Source organism: Doryrhamphus excisus, linkage group LG3, assembly GCF_037039965.1.
Source record: "Doryrhamphus excisus strain RoL-2023G ecotype Guam linkage group LG3, RoL_Dexc_Guam_v1.1, whole genome shotgun sequence".
Taxonomy (NCBI): domain Eukaryota; kingdom Metazoa; phylum Chordata; class Actinopteri; order Syngnathiformes; family Syngnathidae; genus Doryrhamphus; species Doryrhamphus excisus.
Genome location: NC_136359.1, coordinates 21033636 through 21049001, shown reverse-complemented (window position 1 = coordinate 21049001; position 15366 = coordinate 21033636). Strand labels below are relative to the sequence as shown.

General features: G+C 41.2%; 1 protein-coding gene across 2 annotated transcripts; it reads left to right on the top strand.

Moving 5' to 3' along the window:
• Positions 1 to 230: 230 nt before the first annotated feature.
• LOC131127861 (poly [ADP-ribose] polymerase tankyrase-1-like) lies at positions 231 to 15242 on the top strand. Of its 2 annotated transcripts, XM_058070154.2 has the most exons (28): positions 231 to 719; positions 1053 to 1277; positions 1429 to 1524; positions 2499 to 2535; positions 3629 to 3704; positions 5800 to 5820; positions 7791 to 7885; positions 7963 to 8029; positions 8130 to 8316; positions 8399 to 8520; positions 8703 to 8794; positions 8912 to 8990; positions 9080 to 9251; positions 9354 to 9433; positions 9609 to 9754; positions 9842 to 10007; positions 10112 to 10331; positions 10845 to 10954; positions 11063 to 11251; positions 11729 to 11975; positions 12073 to 12155; positions 12609 to 12729; positions 12805 to 12902; positions 13186 to 13260; positions 13388 to 13493; positions 13672 to 13858; positions 13961 to 14117; positions 14202 to 15242. In XM_058070154.2, exons 1-28 carry the CDS (start codon positions 281 to 283, stop codon positions 14286 to 14288), a joined length of 3780 nt encoding a protein of 1259 aa, XP_057926137.2. In that variant the 5' UTR covers positions 231 to 280; the 3' UTR covers positions 14289 to 15242. The 2 variants fall into 2 exon arrangements, with proteins under 2 accessions (XP_057926137.2, XP_057926138.2); XM_058070155.2 differs by lacking the exon at positions 5800 to 5820.
• Positions 15243 to 15366: the final 124 nt, after the last annotated feature.

The following is a 15366-nucleotide window of genomic DNA, read 5'->3' as shown; positions in this document are numbered from 1 at the left end:
ACTTGAACGTCACGAGAAAAAAACACAAACGCCTTTGAACGGAATGCCTTGCTGCTGTACCATATGACCAACAATTATTTTAACTATGCCTGCTGTTTGGACGTATAACATACAAGTGGACAATTACAAAACGATGTTTCTAGCATTGACGTTTCTACTAACTGCAACGTTTGTGGGAAAAAAAATCTTCCATCCGGGTATTGGGCAAGGCTAACAGGAAGTACGACCACTTTCACCGGAAAGGCGGAGCAGCGTTTATTGTTGCTCGTGAGCTGCTCTAATGGCGGTGTCTCGTCGCTCCGCGCAGCAGCAACAGCAACAGACTAGCATACAGTCTCCGCCGAGGAACAGCTCGCTTTCAGGTGGTCCTTCGGCACTTGCGCCGATGGCGTTGGTCAACTCACCGCCAGAAACCGAACGGGAATGCAGCGGAGGAATCGAAGCGTCTGTGGCATCCCCAGACTTCCCTGCCCCAGCAGTACTAGCGAGCAGTGCCAGCTCAAGTACGACAACCTCCGGGGGCAGCAGCGGCTCAAGCCCCGGATCTGGGGCCACAAGCCCCACGGACGGAATGAGCGGAATCGGCGGCGCGTTCAGGGAGTTGTTCGAGGCCTGTCGCAATGGGGATGTGTCGAGAGTAAAGAGGCTCGTCGACTCCGTGAACGTGAACGCTAAAGACATGGCTGGTCGAAAGTCGACTCCTCTCCATTTCGCTGCGGGTAATGTCAAGCTAGGCTATGCTAATTTGGAAACGCTACATCAGCTGTTTGCTAACTAGCCAATTGATTGTATTGGACCAACGTTTATGTGCTGTCACTTGTCTATGTGACACAATATGAAGCGATTTTTTGAGTAATTGTTAAATAGCTAATGTGACGTTTCGTTAGAGCAGCTGTCAACAAAGTTATATAGGTCGTTTTCTTAACAGTCATCTATTTACAAACAACAAATTGGCTAGCTTTACCGTCATTAACATTGATTTTCCAATTTATGATTAGTTGTGGCATAACCCCCTGACTATCATGTCAAATTAATAATTGTCATCCCTTCAGGTTTTGGCAGGAAAGATGTTGTGGAGCATCTCCTGCAGACAGGAGCCAATGTCCACGCCAGGGATGACGGAGGACTAATCCCTCTGCACAATGCATGCTCTTTCGGCCATGCTGAGGTTGTGGGCCTCCTCCTGTGTCAGGGCGCAGACCCCAATGCCAGAGATAACTGGAACTACACCCCTCTGCACGAGGCCGCCATCAAGGGAAAGATTGATGTGTGCATAGGTAAAGATGACATTTTCATTTGTGTCCACTGTTTGGGATTGAAATACATAAGTTGGTTGCTGTGTAGGCCAACACTAACTGTTTCGCCAACTTTGAAAATATTTTGGAAAAAAAAAAAATAACTACACAGAGTTCTTGGTTTCTCTGCTAGTGTTACTCCAGCATGGTGCCGATCCTAACATACGCAACACTGATGGGAAATCAGCTCTGGATCTTGCCGACCCTTCTGCCAAGGCCGTACTAACTGGTCAGTCTACCTTCAATTGTTATTATTGCTGCATTTGGAAATATGTTAATAATTACTTACGCACTAATTATTACTCTCAATCATTATGATAAATATTGATTGTAATCAATTAAGTGAATGAATTTCTTGTCTACACCTGACATAGTCCTGTACAATTTGCTATGTAATATTAACTCATTCAATCCCAGCCATTTTTCAAAACACAATCCCTTCAGTAACAGTGGCCCTTTTAGACGGTTTTGACTGATCTTTCATGTAATCAGCAGTAGAACAGGTAAGTGCCAGGAAAAAAGCAGTTCCCGACTAGAAAAGGAGAAAAGATACATTTCACTTGGACAGAAATATTTTTGGATTTTGTGATGGCTCATTTTGTGTCAGCACAAAAATGACATCACAATAACAATTTATATTAATTGAATTAATATAACGCCATGAAGTATTTACAATTTTGACATTTGCAACTGAACTATGTGTGCGCGCATGTGTATGAATGCCTTAAAATTTCTCTACAATGCCTAACCTTCTGCAGGCTACACTCCTCCAGCTTTCTGGAATGTAATTTTTCTGTTCACGTGATCTCTGCATCACCACGTGGCCGTTTTATGGATTACAATTGCTTTGATGTAAAATCATTAGTAAAGAGTTGTCTTATCACCTGTGTTTTGCGTCTCATGCTCTTTGTTATTGAACAAGTTGACGAGTAACATTTTTGTCTGAATAAGTAGCTCATTTATTTTGAACACCATCTAACAAATGTTGCAAGATCAAATACGTATTGCTGTGTCAAGTCTTAGTCATGCGATTCATTATAATCCACAGGATTATGGGATTTCTTCCATGTGGTTGAAGATGTGTTTAATCTAGTTCTTCAGTTCTCTCATTACAATGTCCTTGCAGAGTCAGAACACCTGCTGAAATTTAGCAAGGATTACATCATGCCAGCACCTAATCTTGATGTGATGTGTCCCAAACAGGTGAATACAAGAAGGATGAACTCCTAGAAGCAGCGAGGTGAGTATCTTCTCCCCTTTCATCAATTATTTTTTGTGAAACAGTGTGTGATTGGGCCGCACAGTAGAGGAGTGGGTAGCATGTTGGCCACACAGTCAGGGGATCGGGAAGACCTGGGTCTCTGATTCTGTGTTTGCATGTTCTCCCCTTGCGTGCATGGGTTTTCTCCGGATACTCCGGTTTCCTACCACATTCCAAAAACATGCATGACCCAAGCGGGGTACACCCTGAACTGGTTGCCAGCCAATCACAGGGCACATATAGACAAGCAACCATTCACACTCACATTCATGCCTATGGACAATTTGGAGTCACCAATTAAACTAACTTGAATGTTAGTTTGACATGCAATGGGGGAGGAAGCCAGAGTACTCGGAGAAAACCCACACAGTGAGAACATGCAAACTCCACACAGCAATGGCTGGGGGTGGAATTGAACTAGGGTCTCCTAGCACTGTGGCCTGCACGCCAACCTTTGGGTCATATTTATTATTATTGCGCTATATATGTATGTATGTAAATGTAATAATTTCTTTCATGATCTGCGTAAAGTTGGTAATTGACCTTTCCTGGCGAGAGACAAGCTGTGATCCAGCCTGTAATGTCTTTAGTGTCCCTCCTGAGCTGCCATACCTTGTGCAGTGACGTTACGCAGTGTTGTATTCAAGCACATGTTGTGGCGTAAAAGGATGGCTACCATCTAAACTCATGCAAGTCATGCAGTTTGTCACATATGTAGTAGTTGGTTAATATTCTGTAATATACGTTGGTAGTGTCTAGTCTGTTTTATATCTTCCTATTGTGTTGCTGTTTTGACACCACAAGCTGGAAGGTTGTGTGAGCTGGTGACACCCCTCAATACACTACTACACTTGAATACCATGTAGTGACATGACACAATGATCTTTGAATTATAATCTCAATGATAACCTTTTTTTGATAAAAAAAAATTGGGTCGATACGGTCGATAATTCTTGACCAGCAAAATTTATCGTGATAGGCCTCCTTAAGTGGAAAAATGCATTCGCTGAGTGTTTGTTTACGAATGAATGACTGACTATTAATGAAATTGATATTTTGTTTATAATTTCAGGAGTGGAAATGAAGAAAAACTGATGGCTTTACTGACTCCATTAAATGTCAACTGTCATGCCAGTGATGGGCGAAAGGTAAATCAAATCTCAAACAAGCCTAAAAAGAGATCTCATGACACTCTGATACAATATGGTGTTGGAGTTACAGCCTTTTATTCAACTTGTTGGGGGGAGTAGGAAAAGGCTTGTGACACATTAGGGGTTTACAGGTATACTCATAATGTAAGCTGGTTAGTTTTATATTTATTGAAAATGTTTAATACTTTGCAAGTGGTCTTCTCACATATGATTTTCTCATGCAATAACGTTTGTCCTTTTAGCTGTTCAGACTTTTCTCGTTTCATCCGTCCTCTGTGTTGTTGCATCGGTTGAATTTTGTTCACATTGTGGACAACAGTTTTTAAGTGGTTCTCATGATGTTTCATCCCCAGACCACATGTCTCAACAGAGATATTATAATCTCCATGATGATCTTTCCATACTATTGGCACATCAAACCTTTTAGAATACCGTATGCTTGCCGTTTTTTTTTCCTTAAATGTTCTTTCTCCCTCTGAAAATGTAGTGAAAGATCAACAAAGCATAATACATGGCTTATGTTGTCTTCATTTTCTTTTCATTGCCAGAACGTTTTACTTCTTAGCACTCCACTGTAGAAGGACAATTTTATTGTGCATTCATGTGCATACTCACAAAATGCAGTAAAGTGTTCCCTTTTCCATTGCAAGGGTTATGTTCCAAAAGCACCAGCAATAGGTGAAAATCCACAAAATAGCTACCACCCGATTTAAACACTAGTTTAAGCCTTTATAATCCCTCCCAAACTCTTCAAATGCATTTAAACCATTTAAAAATGTTTCTAAGCATATTTCAAATTTACAATAGCATATGCAAAAATTAAAATACATACATACAACAACCCATATACAACAATATGGGTTCTCGCCGTAAAGATATGGTAGTGTCATGATAGACACAGTGTAATGCTTTTTGTAATAGCTGCATTGGCAACGTTAACACGCCAACAACACTTCCATCACAATAATCTCACAAGCTCACACACGCACGTTCCTCTGTCACTTTCCACGCTAATAGCAACTTCCTCATTATCCAACCATCACATTCACACCGAGGTGCGTTCACAAACATCTGGATTCTGAATACCTATATTACAACACTCGTAGGTCATGTGCGCCATACAAATGAAGATGTGTTTTCCACAGAACTGCAATCTATAGTTGGTGTAATTGCGCAATCGTCATGACACATTAGCAAAAAGTGAACAAACAACATTCATAGCAAAACAAAAGAAAATGTTTCAGACTACAAATAACTTTTTTTTATTCACAAGACGGACATGCCTGTGTTTTTAGATGAGTATGTGTATTAATGGAGATGGGTCCACAGCAGCCCTTGCTGCTCAGTGCGGTGACACACGCTTCCATGTTAGTCTTCACAAGACGAGTCACTTTTTTGGAAAACCCTGCCTAGAGGGGTCTGATTACTCACTGAATATTTCGACAAGGTCGCTATATTGGTAACACTTCCTACTTTGACTGTATTCTCAGGCAGACCAATGCATTATAATGTTTTTATGAGGAGGGCAAACAGTTAGCACCAAATCCTATTTGTGGCTGGCAAACACAAATAAATGAATGTTTGGGAAAGCATATAGCAGGTCAAACCACGCTAACTGGAAATGTACAAGAGGTGGAAAAGTCTTGTGAACTAGTGAATTGTTTCGTGATATTAGAAAATCTTCCACTCACCCAGTCTGCGGTCATTGAAGCTGCGATGGAAGAGGTAACACTATATACTAAATCATCACAAGCTTATTTCATTCACTTATACTTTTCCTCTGCTTCTTTTTACTCTGACTTTTGCTGTAGTTTATTTTTATGATCGCATAAATTAAATCCAACTTAGATTTGCTCTGGGATTTAAGCACCGTGTACCACTGGAATGCTGAATACTGTGGTGGACTCGCTCACCCTCAAGCTGTTTAGACTGAATTTAACACTCCGTTTGACAACTCAAACATTGATTATGCCCAGTGTTTAGTACTTCTCTAGAGGGGAGAATAGAGTTATCTGTGACTCCGATGCTGTCATTCTGTAATTTATTTTTTCGTTTTGTTTTCCGTGTGACTCTGGCAACATTTGTCGATCAGTCAACATCTCAAAAAATGCTGGTAAGTTGACCTTGATAACAGCCACTTGATTGATGCACTGTTGTGATCTTTTTTTTTTCCTTTTTAATCCATTGTTTTATTTGACCAATAAGCTGGCTGTCACTTGTTAAATTGCACATCATGGGTGTGTGGGTCACTCATGTATCCCACCCTGATGCTCCTCTGTATGTGTGGGCGTGCGGGTTTGTGTGCGTGTGTGGCATGTGAGTGAGTTTTGTTTGTGTTAATGATGACAACTCCATCTTTTGGATTTGGAGAGGAGCTCAGTTTGTTTCACTGCCTGCTTTCTCCAGCGTCCGTCTTCTCCTCTTTACACTCACCCACACTTTCATTCACTTAGCCTTCACACAGTAGCTGATCTTTTTTTGTAATCGTATTGACATGATTTTTGATGAGTACTCATGCATGCCCAAAGGCTCACCCCTCTCTGCATTTTGTCAAGCAATTATGTCTGGTGAATTTTGTGTCTATTTCTCACCTCCTGATGAATTGGTTGGTATGCAGGAATGACTTTTACTTGTCCTTGAGTCTGTTCTTCACTTCATCTCAAGGACTTTTGATTGCTTAATGCCATTGCACCGCTGATTTTCACCTAGGATATGCAGTTTCATTTATTTTCTTTCTTTCCCCCCCTCTTAATATCCCTGCATGGAAATTGGATTGAGAATGCTAATATATTTGATTGCAAGCATCATCTTTGCAACATTTTTTAAATGACGGCAATGTCTCTTGCTTTGAATAACATTTTATTTTCTTGGCTGAAAATTGTAATTCTTTAGCTCGCAGAAATGCTATCTGAAACACTTAAAACCTTGCATGCTTTTACGGTTGGGATTTGATAGCATTTGATCAAATCCAAATTAGAATTGGCCAATTGATTGCTTGATCAATTATTTTAATTTTGAAAAGATGAGAATATAGTGATATAATTGTTCAATTTCTTTTATTCATGGTTATGGGTAGCAGAAAGGAAACGGCCATCGTGCCCCAACCGTAACATCTACCAATACATTTTTGATTTCATACTGGTATTGTCTTTCCCTGTCAGCACACTACTAAATTTTCAGCTTCATATAGCACTTACATATACAATTAAGACAAATGAATGAGATTATTGTCACTAATTTCTGACAAAATATTGACGGCATATTAAGATTGTTTTGCCCACCCCTCTGACTTTTTCGCCGTTAAATTCACCATTCATCTGCAGCTCGCCTAGCATAGCCGGTAGGGGTGTCCCGATGCATCTTTTTCACTTCCGATCCGATACCGATATCAGCATGAATCATGCGTACTTGTATTATTTCAAAGTGCGGAGTATTATAAATTGCTTGATAAAGTGATATTACTGAAGAATAACAATTAACCATAATAAGCAACAGTATGTATGAGCATCGGGGTATAGTTTTATCCACAATGCTGTGCTGTCCAGGCATAAAACAGCAAGCTTCAAGTTGCTCAATTAGGTGTATAAACCACTGACAGGGCTGATCATCTTTTCTTTTAATAGCTTACGACTTCAGGTCGTCCCATGGGAGTATCCTCTGTAACACTGCTTTGAATGAGTGATGAGTTAGGTTGTATTAAACTTCTCCCTTTCTGTTCGACCACGGGAAACTTGTGCATGACAAGTGTTCCACTCAGCTGCAACATCTTTTTCTGACTTAAACGAAAAATTCACATAACTGACCTCACCCCTACTCCATGCTGAACTGCTGCGATCACGTGAGCTCTATCCAGCTGTTGGTATTGACTGCTTATATTGGAGATTGTAGATACAGGCAGATATCATTTGAAACTCGTTTTTTTGCTGATCTGATCGAGACACCCCTAATAGCCGGCCCAATCACACTGGCTCTGGCCCTAATCAGCCGCTTGCTCTTTTGGCCATCGAAGGCAGCACACAGTCAAGCAGCTAACCAGCCATGTTTTCCTTCCCATGTGTGTTAATGAGTTGTGCTCTCTTCCAGTCAACTCCACTCCACTTGGCTGCCGGCTACAACCGAGTCCGCATTGTTCAACTTCTCCTCCAGCATGGAGCTGATGTTCATGCTAAGGACAAGGGGTGAGAGCTACAATGCAGACCTTTTTGAACAATGGAACATTTGTATTCAAATCTAACCTCTAATTTTACTACTTCAGCGGCCTGGTTCCTCTTCACAATGCTTGTTCCTACGGTCACTTTGAGGTTACTGAGCTTCTGCTTAAGGTACATTTTATTTCATGAGCCAATCTGCATTTAAAATGTCTAAATATTTGTAAATTTTTGCCACTGTGCTTCTATTGTGTCCACTCTCCCCCCCCCTTAGCATGGCGCCTGTGTCAATGCTATGGACTTGTGGCAGTTCACTCCTCTCCACGAGGCAGCATCCAAGAACCGTGTCGAGGTGTGCTCTTTGCTCCTGAGCCATGGAGCTGATCCCACTCTGCTCAACTGTCACAGCAAGAGTGCTGTGGACATGGCCCCCACTCCAGAGTTGAAAGAGAGGCTGACATGTGAGTCATATTAAGCAGTTTCCAAAACCAGAAAGACCATTGTCTGCTGTTGATCACTTAACTGTCTTTCTCTTCCGTGTAGATGAGTTCAAAGGTCATTCACTGCTGCAAGCAGCACGTGAGGCAGACATGGCCAAAGTGAAGAAGACTCTGGCTTTGGAAATCATCAGCTTTAAGCATCCTCAAACCAATGAGACAGCCCTGGTCAGAACCAATGATGCTCCACATTTCCAACCATAATGCTGATTTTCCTTTTCAGTAGACATACTAAAATAATCTGTCAGTTAAATTATACCAACAAATTACCCAAATCAGCACTAAAACTTGGGCTGACATGTATGCTTGTAACATATAGACTTATTTCTTTTTTTTGTTGTTCATTTTAGCATTGTGCTGTGGCGTCCCCCCACCCCAAAAGGAAACAAGTGACTGAGTTGCTGCTGCGTAAAGGTGCCAACATTAATGAGAAGAACAAGGAGTAAGTCTATACAATTTTTTTTTTTTTTTTTTAACAGCTATGCCATATATGACATTACAAAGTACTCGCAACCACAGATGTAAAATGTCTTCAATTCCCGTCTGTTTTATCTCGTAGCTTTATGACTCCTTTGCATGTTGCTGCTGAGAGAGCTCATAATGATATTCTGGAGGTGTTGCAGAAACACGCAGCAAAGGTTTGAGTTGGACCACCTTCAGTCTTTTTCTCTAAACCTTTCAGACTCTTGAAAGCATGTTTTCATTCTCTCACCTCCTCCCACGTTAGATAAACGCTGTGGACACACTCGGACAGACAGCTCTGCATCGGGCTGCACTGGCTGGTCACATTCAAACCTGCAAGCTGTTGCTAAGCTATGGGGCCGATCCGTCCATCGTGTCCCTGCAGGGTTTCACTGCTGCCCAGATGGGTAATGAAGCTGTTCAACAGATTCTCAATGGTAATCACGCTTTTTATCTTCTATGTCAATATGGTTGCCTTTTGACAAATGTTGTTTTGGTTGTTAAAAGCAGCATTTGAATCAATTTGGATTTTTTTTCAGACAATGTGCCCACACGTAACTCTGACGTGGACTACAGGTTTCTTGAGGCAGCCAAAGCAGGAGATCTTGACACAGTGCAGGTGAGTTGGTCACCATTGTTGTTTTTTTCCTGCAGAATAAAGTCATCTTGGACTATATGACTACTTGGACTCTTGAAGTCTCGCTTAACCCACCAACCACAACTCATTGTCTCCTTCAAATTATCACATAGATTATATTATCAGATTTTAATTTTATGTTGTCTCTTTGTGGTAGCAACTGTGCACCCCTCAAAATGTAAACTGTCGGGATTTGGAGGGCCGCCACTCAACTCCACTCCACTTTGCTGCTGGTTACAACCGAGTGGCTGTAGTTGAATACCTACTTCACCACGGAGCTGATGTCCATGCCAAGGACAAGGGGTGTGTTTTTTTCACCTGTCTTGAAAAATACCCAATACACCGTTTTTCTAGTAAGCCGGTGCTTACTGCTGTTTCTTCTCCCATCAGTGGCCTGGTTCCACTGCACAATGCATGCTCGTACGGCCACTATGAAGTTGCTGAGTTGTTGGTCAGACACGGAGCTTCAGTCAATGTTGCTGACTTGTGGAAGTTTACACCACTTCACGAAGCAGCAGCCAAGGGCAAATATGAGATCTGCAAGCTACTGCTCAAAGTGAGAATCCTTCTATTCATTATGGTATAATTAGAATTAAGAGAATTGATCATGGTTTTCTTGCAGAACTTACATTTTAAAAAATATTTGTAATCTTAACACAGCACGGAGCGGATCCCTCCAAGAAGAACCGTGACGGCAACATGCCACTGGACATGGTGAAAGATGGAGACACTGACATTCAGGATCTCCTTAGGGGTGATGCGGCCCTGCTGGATGCAGCGAAAAAAGGCTGCCTGGCCCGTGTCCAGAAACTTTGCTCCCCAGAGAACATCAACTGCAGAGACACTCAGGGCCGCAACTCCACACCCCTTCACCTTGCAGGTATATAAACTGCTTTGTCGTTGCCACACTTTATTCAGCATTTTTACAGAGGTCTAATTGTCGACCATAGGCTGGTCACAATAATAATTTTAGCTGGATAATTATCCTACAATTGTCGAGAATCAATATTGACATTTGTTAAGACCGTTTTTCATTAATTATATGGCATCATTATGTGAGTACAGCACATCAAAAGCAAACTTTAATTTCTTGAATATTTAACATTGTAATTGGAATGCCAAGCACTTGACTCTAAGAAAAAAAAACACTTCGATAAAAAGCACACACAACAATAAATAAATTGGAGTTTCAAGTCTCTGTAAATAAAATTGCACTTGTATCAATAATGAACATTGGGAAAGACAGCAAAGAGCGAACGACACTGAGTGTGCAGTTTTGCGCAATTTTGTACATATTTGCTTTGCCGACCAAACACCTGCTACCAATTTATGTTTTTGATCGGTCGGTGTTCTCGTTGAGAATGTTCACTGAATTCCCATGTCTTCTCTTCAGCGGGTTACAACAATCTTGAAGTGGCTGAGTACCTGCTGGAGCATGGGGCTGACGTCAATGCACAGGACAAGGGAGGCCTTATTCCTCTGCATAATGCTGCCTCCTATGGCGTGAGTGTCACTCCCAAATCCCAAAAGACACAACACCAAATAAGTGCCTCCTTTCATTCATTTTAAAATCTGACTTTGGTTGTTTTTCCTTTCTTCCCTCCCTGACAGCATGTTGACATTGCAGCTCTGCTTATCAAGTACAACACATGTGTGAATGCCACAGACAAATGGGCATTCACACCCCTCCACGAGGCAGCCCAGAAGGGTCGCACACAGCTCTGTGCGCTCCTGCTAGCTCATGGCGCTGATCCAACCATGAAGAACCAAGAGGGCCAAACAGCCCTGGATCTGGCCACGGTAACATTAACATATGACCATTTTCTCTTTTCCATGTGATTTTATGAAGGGTAATTGATGCACCTAACAGCATACGTATATATATTACAAAAAAATCATTGTGTTTTACTGATCAGATGTTTCATGTTATAAGTAGGGCTGGGAATCTCTGGGTACCCCACTATATGATTTGCGATACATGGCTGATGATAATGATAATATCTTGACTCAGTGATAGGGTGAAACAACAAAAAATATTTAATAGTCCATATTTTGCAGCCTTCGACTGGGACAGGCTCCAGCTTACCTGTGACTCTGAGGACAAGTTGTGTAGAAAATGGGTGGATATTTTGCAACATATTTTAACCAGAATACAACTTGCAGTGGTGCAAAAACAAAGACTGTTTTAATGCAACGTAACTGTAAAACAGGATTTTATTTTAAACTTATTCAGAAAACCCAACCTGACTAGAACACCTTCTGTTGCTTCCCTAATAGGCTGATGACATCCGAGCCCTCCTCATGGACGCCATGCCCCCAGACTCTCTCCCCAGTTGCTTCAAGCCACAGGCCACAGTGGTCAGCGCCGCTGTCATCTCCCCGGCCTCCACACCATCCTGCTTATCTGCTGCCAGCAGCATAGACAACCTGGCTGGACCTCTGACAGAGCTGGCCAGTGGTGCTGCTGCTGGGAACTCTGGAGTAGCAGATGGAGCAACAGGCACTGACCGCAAGGAAGGAGAGAGTAAGAGTTTACAAACTTATATTTGGTGCTTTGGTCCAAAATGTTGTAAAATGTAAAAAGAAAGGGTTGTAAACATTCAACATGTTTCCTTCAATAGTGACAATGGTGGACATGAACATCAGTCAATTCTTGAAGAGTCTTGGTCTGGAGCACTTGAGGGACATTTTTGAAAGAGAGCAGGTGAGTAATGCGCGATGCATTATTGAACAGAGACAATTATATCACACAATCACACAATTCTGTCATTACATAATTACTCGTCTTCCTTGAGGGATGTTGTGTTTATTATATAGCATCATTTTGTTATGGTCATAATAATACTACGGTCATTATTGTTATGGTTGACATCACCATTATGTCACAATATGGTTACATTGCCTTGTACTTCTGTATGTGTAAAAAAAAAAAAAAATCATCATTTCAATTCAATTAATTTCACAATTTCATGTGATGCATTCCATTGTAATCTGATCTAATGTTCAAATAAAATGAAACCATTACCATTGTCCACCAGCTGTTGCATTCGACTCGCTTGAGCTTTGGAGAAACCTTACTTAAACTCTTGTTAAACTCATTAAGTCATTAATAAGAAAAGATTTAGCTGATTTTTCTTGCCGTTTCTTTTCATTGTAGATCACTTTGGATGTCCTTGTTGATATGGGCCATGAGGAGCTGAAAGAGATTGGCATCAATGCTTACGGTCACAGACACAAACTTATCAAGGGTGTAGAGAGACTGCTGGGTGGCCAGCAAGGTTGGAACGCATCTTCAAGGTCATGGCCACTTGTGAATTCTTCTCTTCAGCAACTTTCTTGTTGTCTTTCCTCAGGTGCAAATCCATATCTGACATTCCACTGTGCCAACCAGGGCACTATCCTCATAGACCTCGCTCCAGATGACAAGGAGTATCAGTCTGTGGAGGAGGAGGTAAGTCGCTGTTGGATGGCGTGCCACAGTTTGATATACTCAATTGACACCTGTGATCCAAGAGCTGTATCCAATATTCCACCTTTACACAAAGTTAATTTCAGTGACACATTGCTGACCAATATTATTTTGGATCAGCACCAAATAATACACATGGACACTCATGTCTTGCATATGTATTAACTTTATCATCTTTTTGTGTTTTGGTAAAAAGGTGCTTTTAAAGTTTTTTTTTTTTCATGGTTGTTCAAACCAATTAAACATTTTATTGTCTTTTTCCCAGATGCAAAGCACCATCAGAGAGCACAGAGATGGAGGCAATGCAGGCGGTGTCTTCAGCAGATACAACATCATCAAGGTGTGGATTGTTTTTACACATATTTTTTATTAACGGTTGTGTTGTTCTGCAGACAGGAGCTTAATTTAATTGTGATTTGAATCTCACCATCACATGATATAAATTGAGTTTTTAACTGTTAATTCAGATCCAAAAAGTGGTGAACAAGAAGTTGAGGGAACGTTACACACACAGGCAGAAGGAGATCGCAGACGAGAATCACAACCACCACAATGAGCGCATGTTGTTTCACGGTACGCACACCTGCTTTTATTCCTTTTCTTTTTTTCCCTCTCTGGGCCATTAAATCTCTGTAAATACTTGATTATGTTTTATTACTTAATGTCAGTTTATTTTTTTTAGAGCCCTCTATGAAGACATAATATTCTCACTTGTCTATGGGTTATCAGCTGGAAATGTGTCTTCTCTCAGGTTCCCCATTCATCAACGCCATCATCCACAAAGGCTTTGATGAGCGTCACGCCTACATCGGAGGAATGTTCGGAGCAGGTATTTACTTTGCTGAGAACTCCTCCAAGAGCAATCAGTACGTTTACGGCATTGGCGGAGGCACAGGTTGTCCGACACACAAAGATCGCTCCTGCTACCTGTGCCACAGGTGAGTTTGGCTAATCTTGAAGGGGTTTTAAAAAAATGGTTTGGTTACACTCTTCTTTTAGTGGACCATTATCTAACTCTTGCTTTTGCTTGCTATTTGCAGGCAGATGTTGTTCTGCAGGGTGACCCTAGGAAAGTCCTTCTTACAGTTCAGTGCTATGAAAATGGCCCATGCTCCACCGGGACACCACTCTGTGATTGGGAGGCCCAGCGTAAATGGCCTGGCCTATGCAGAATATGTTATCTACAGAGGAGAGCAGGTACATTTGGAATTCAAAAATTTGAATCACAGAAAATGTATGCTATCCCAATTCATGTTTTTTCTCTCTCTGTAATTCCCTCAGGCTTACCCCGAGTACCTCATAACCTACCAGATCTTAAAACCAGAGAGTGCGGCCCAGTCTGCTGCAGGAGCTGAACAGAAGTCATAGTTGCACACTCACACACCCAGACTGAATGCTTTTTTTTCCCCCCGTTTGTACTGACAATGCATAAAAGGTGTTTTTTTTTTCAGTTCCCCCCCCAGTGAGCTCCATGGTGACCAGTGCTTTGTGAGCAGATATGCTGTATAATTATCTTCTATTTGTCTCTTTTCACTTTGTGTGCATTAGCTGCATGTTAACACATGAGCATGTGAGGCCCAGTAGTGTGTGTGGGTTACTTATCTCGGTAGTTTGCCACCCTTTTAGCCTCATGCCTAATGATGGTGGAGAATTACCAATGTCTCATATCTCTTTACACACACACACACACACACACACACTTTGAAATATGACGATGAATACAGCCATATCTGGGTTCATGCTGTATAGAGGATTCAAGGTGAACACTACAAAAGGTCATGGACAGTTATCCTGGAATGTTGACTGTGAACTTTCAGGACAACTGCTGACTGTTTTCAGTGCTTTTTAGTTAGGTTGCACACGCTGTGTGGAAGGTTGAGATACATTTATTGGTCTGTGAGAGTACGCTCAGTAACGCAGCTTGTTTGCAATATAAAACCTCCTAATAGGTTGAGGTATATGCTACACATATGGATGCTCTACATTCAAAGCATTATGTATGACAGAATATCTTTAGTGTTGAAACATGCTTGTGATGTTTTAAAAACCGATAGCCAGTGAACTCATCGAAGCATCTTGCTCTCACCGTCTTTGCAAAGACATCCCAGGATTTGCACTTTTACATAGATATCTATTTAAGTTATTTTGAATTTAAATACATTTTCAGGAAAAATAATATTTGTACAGGTTGTGTAAATGGTTGTTTATAACGGTTGCTGTTTAACAGTGTCTTAAGTTGAACATGAAATGTGGATTTTTTTTTTCCTTTCATGTCTTCATTTCCTTTTTTTTTTTTTTAATAAATGTCACATGAAAAGCTTCTTGTATTTGTCATTGAATGTTTTTATTCCATTCCGTGAAGTTTGATTTTAAATGATGAGTTGGACTCGAGTGTAAATTGTCCTTAGGTGAGAATGTGAATGTCTTGTGTGTCCTGTGTTTAAAT

Coding starts and splice junctions, on each gene's coding strand:
- LOC131127861 (XM_058070154.2), top strand. CDS start 281: ATGGCGGTGTCTCGTCGCTCCGCGCAGCAGCAACAGCAACAGACTAGC. Junction 2,536..3,628: donor GAACTCCTAGAAGCAGCGAG/GTGAGTATCTTC, acceptor TTATAATTTCAG/GAGTGGAAATGAAGAAAAAC. Junction 11,976..12,072: donor TGACCGCAAGGAAGGAGAGA/GTAAGAGTTTAC, acceptor TTCCTTCAATAG/TGACAATGGTGGACATGAAC.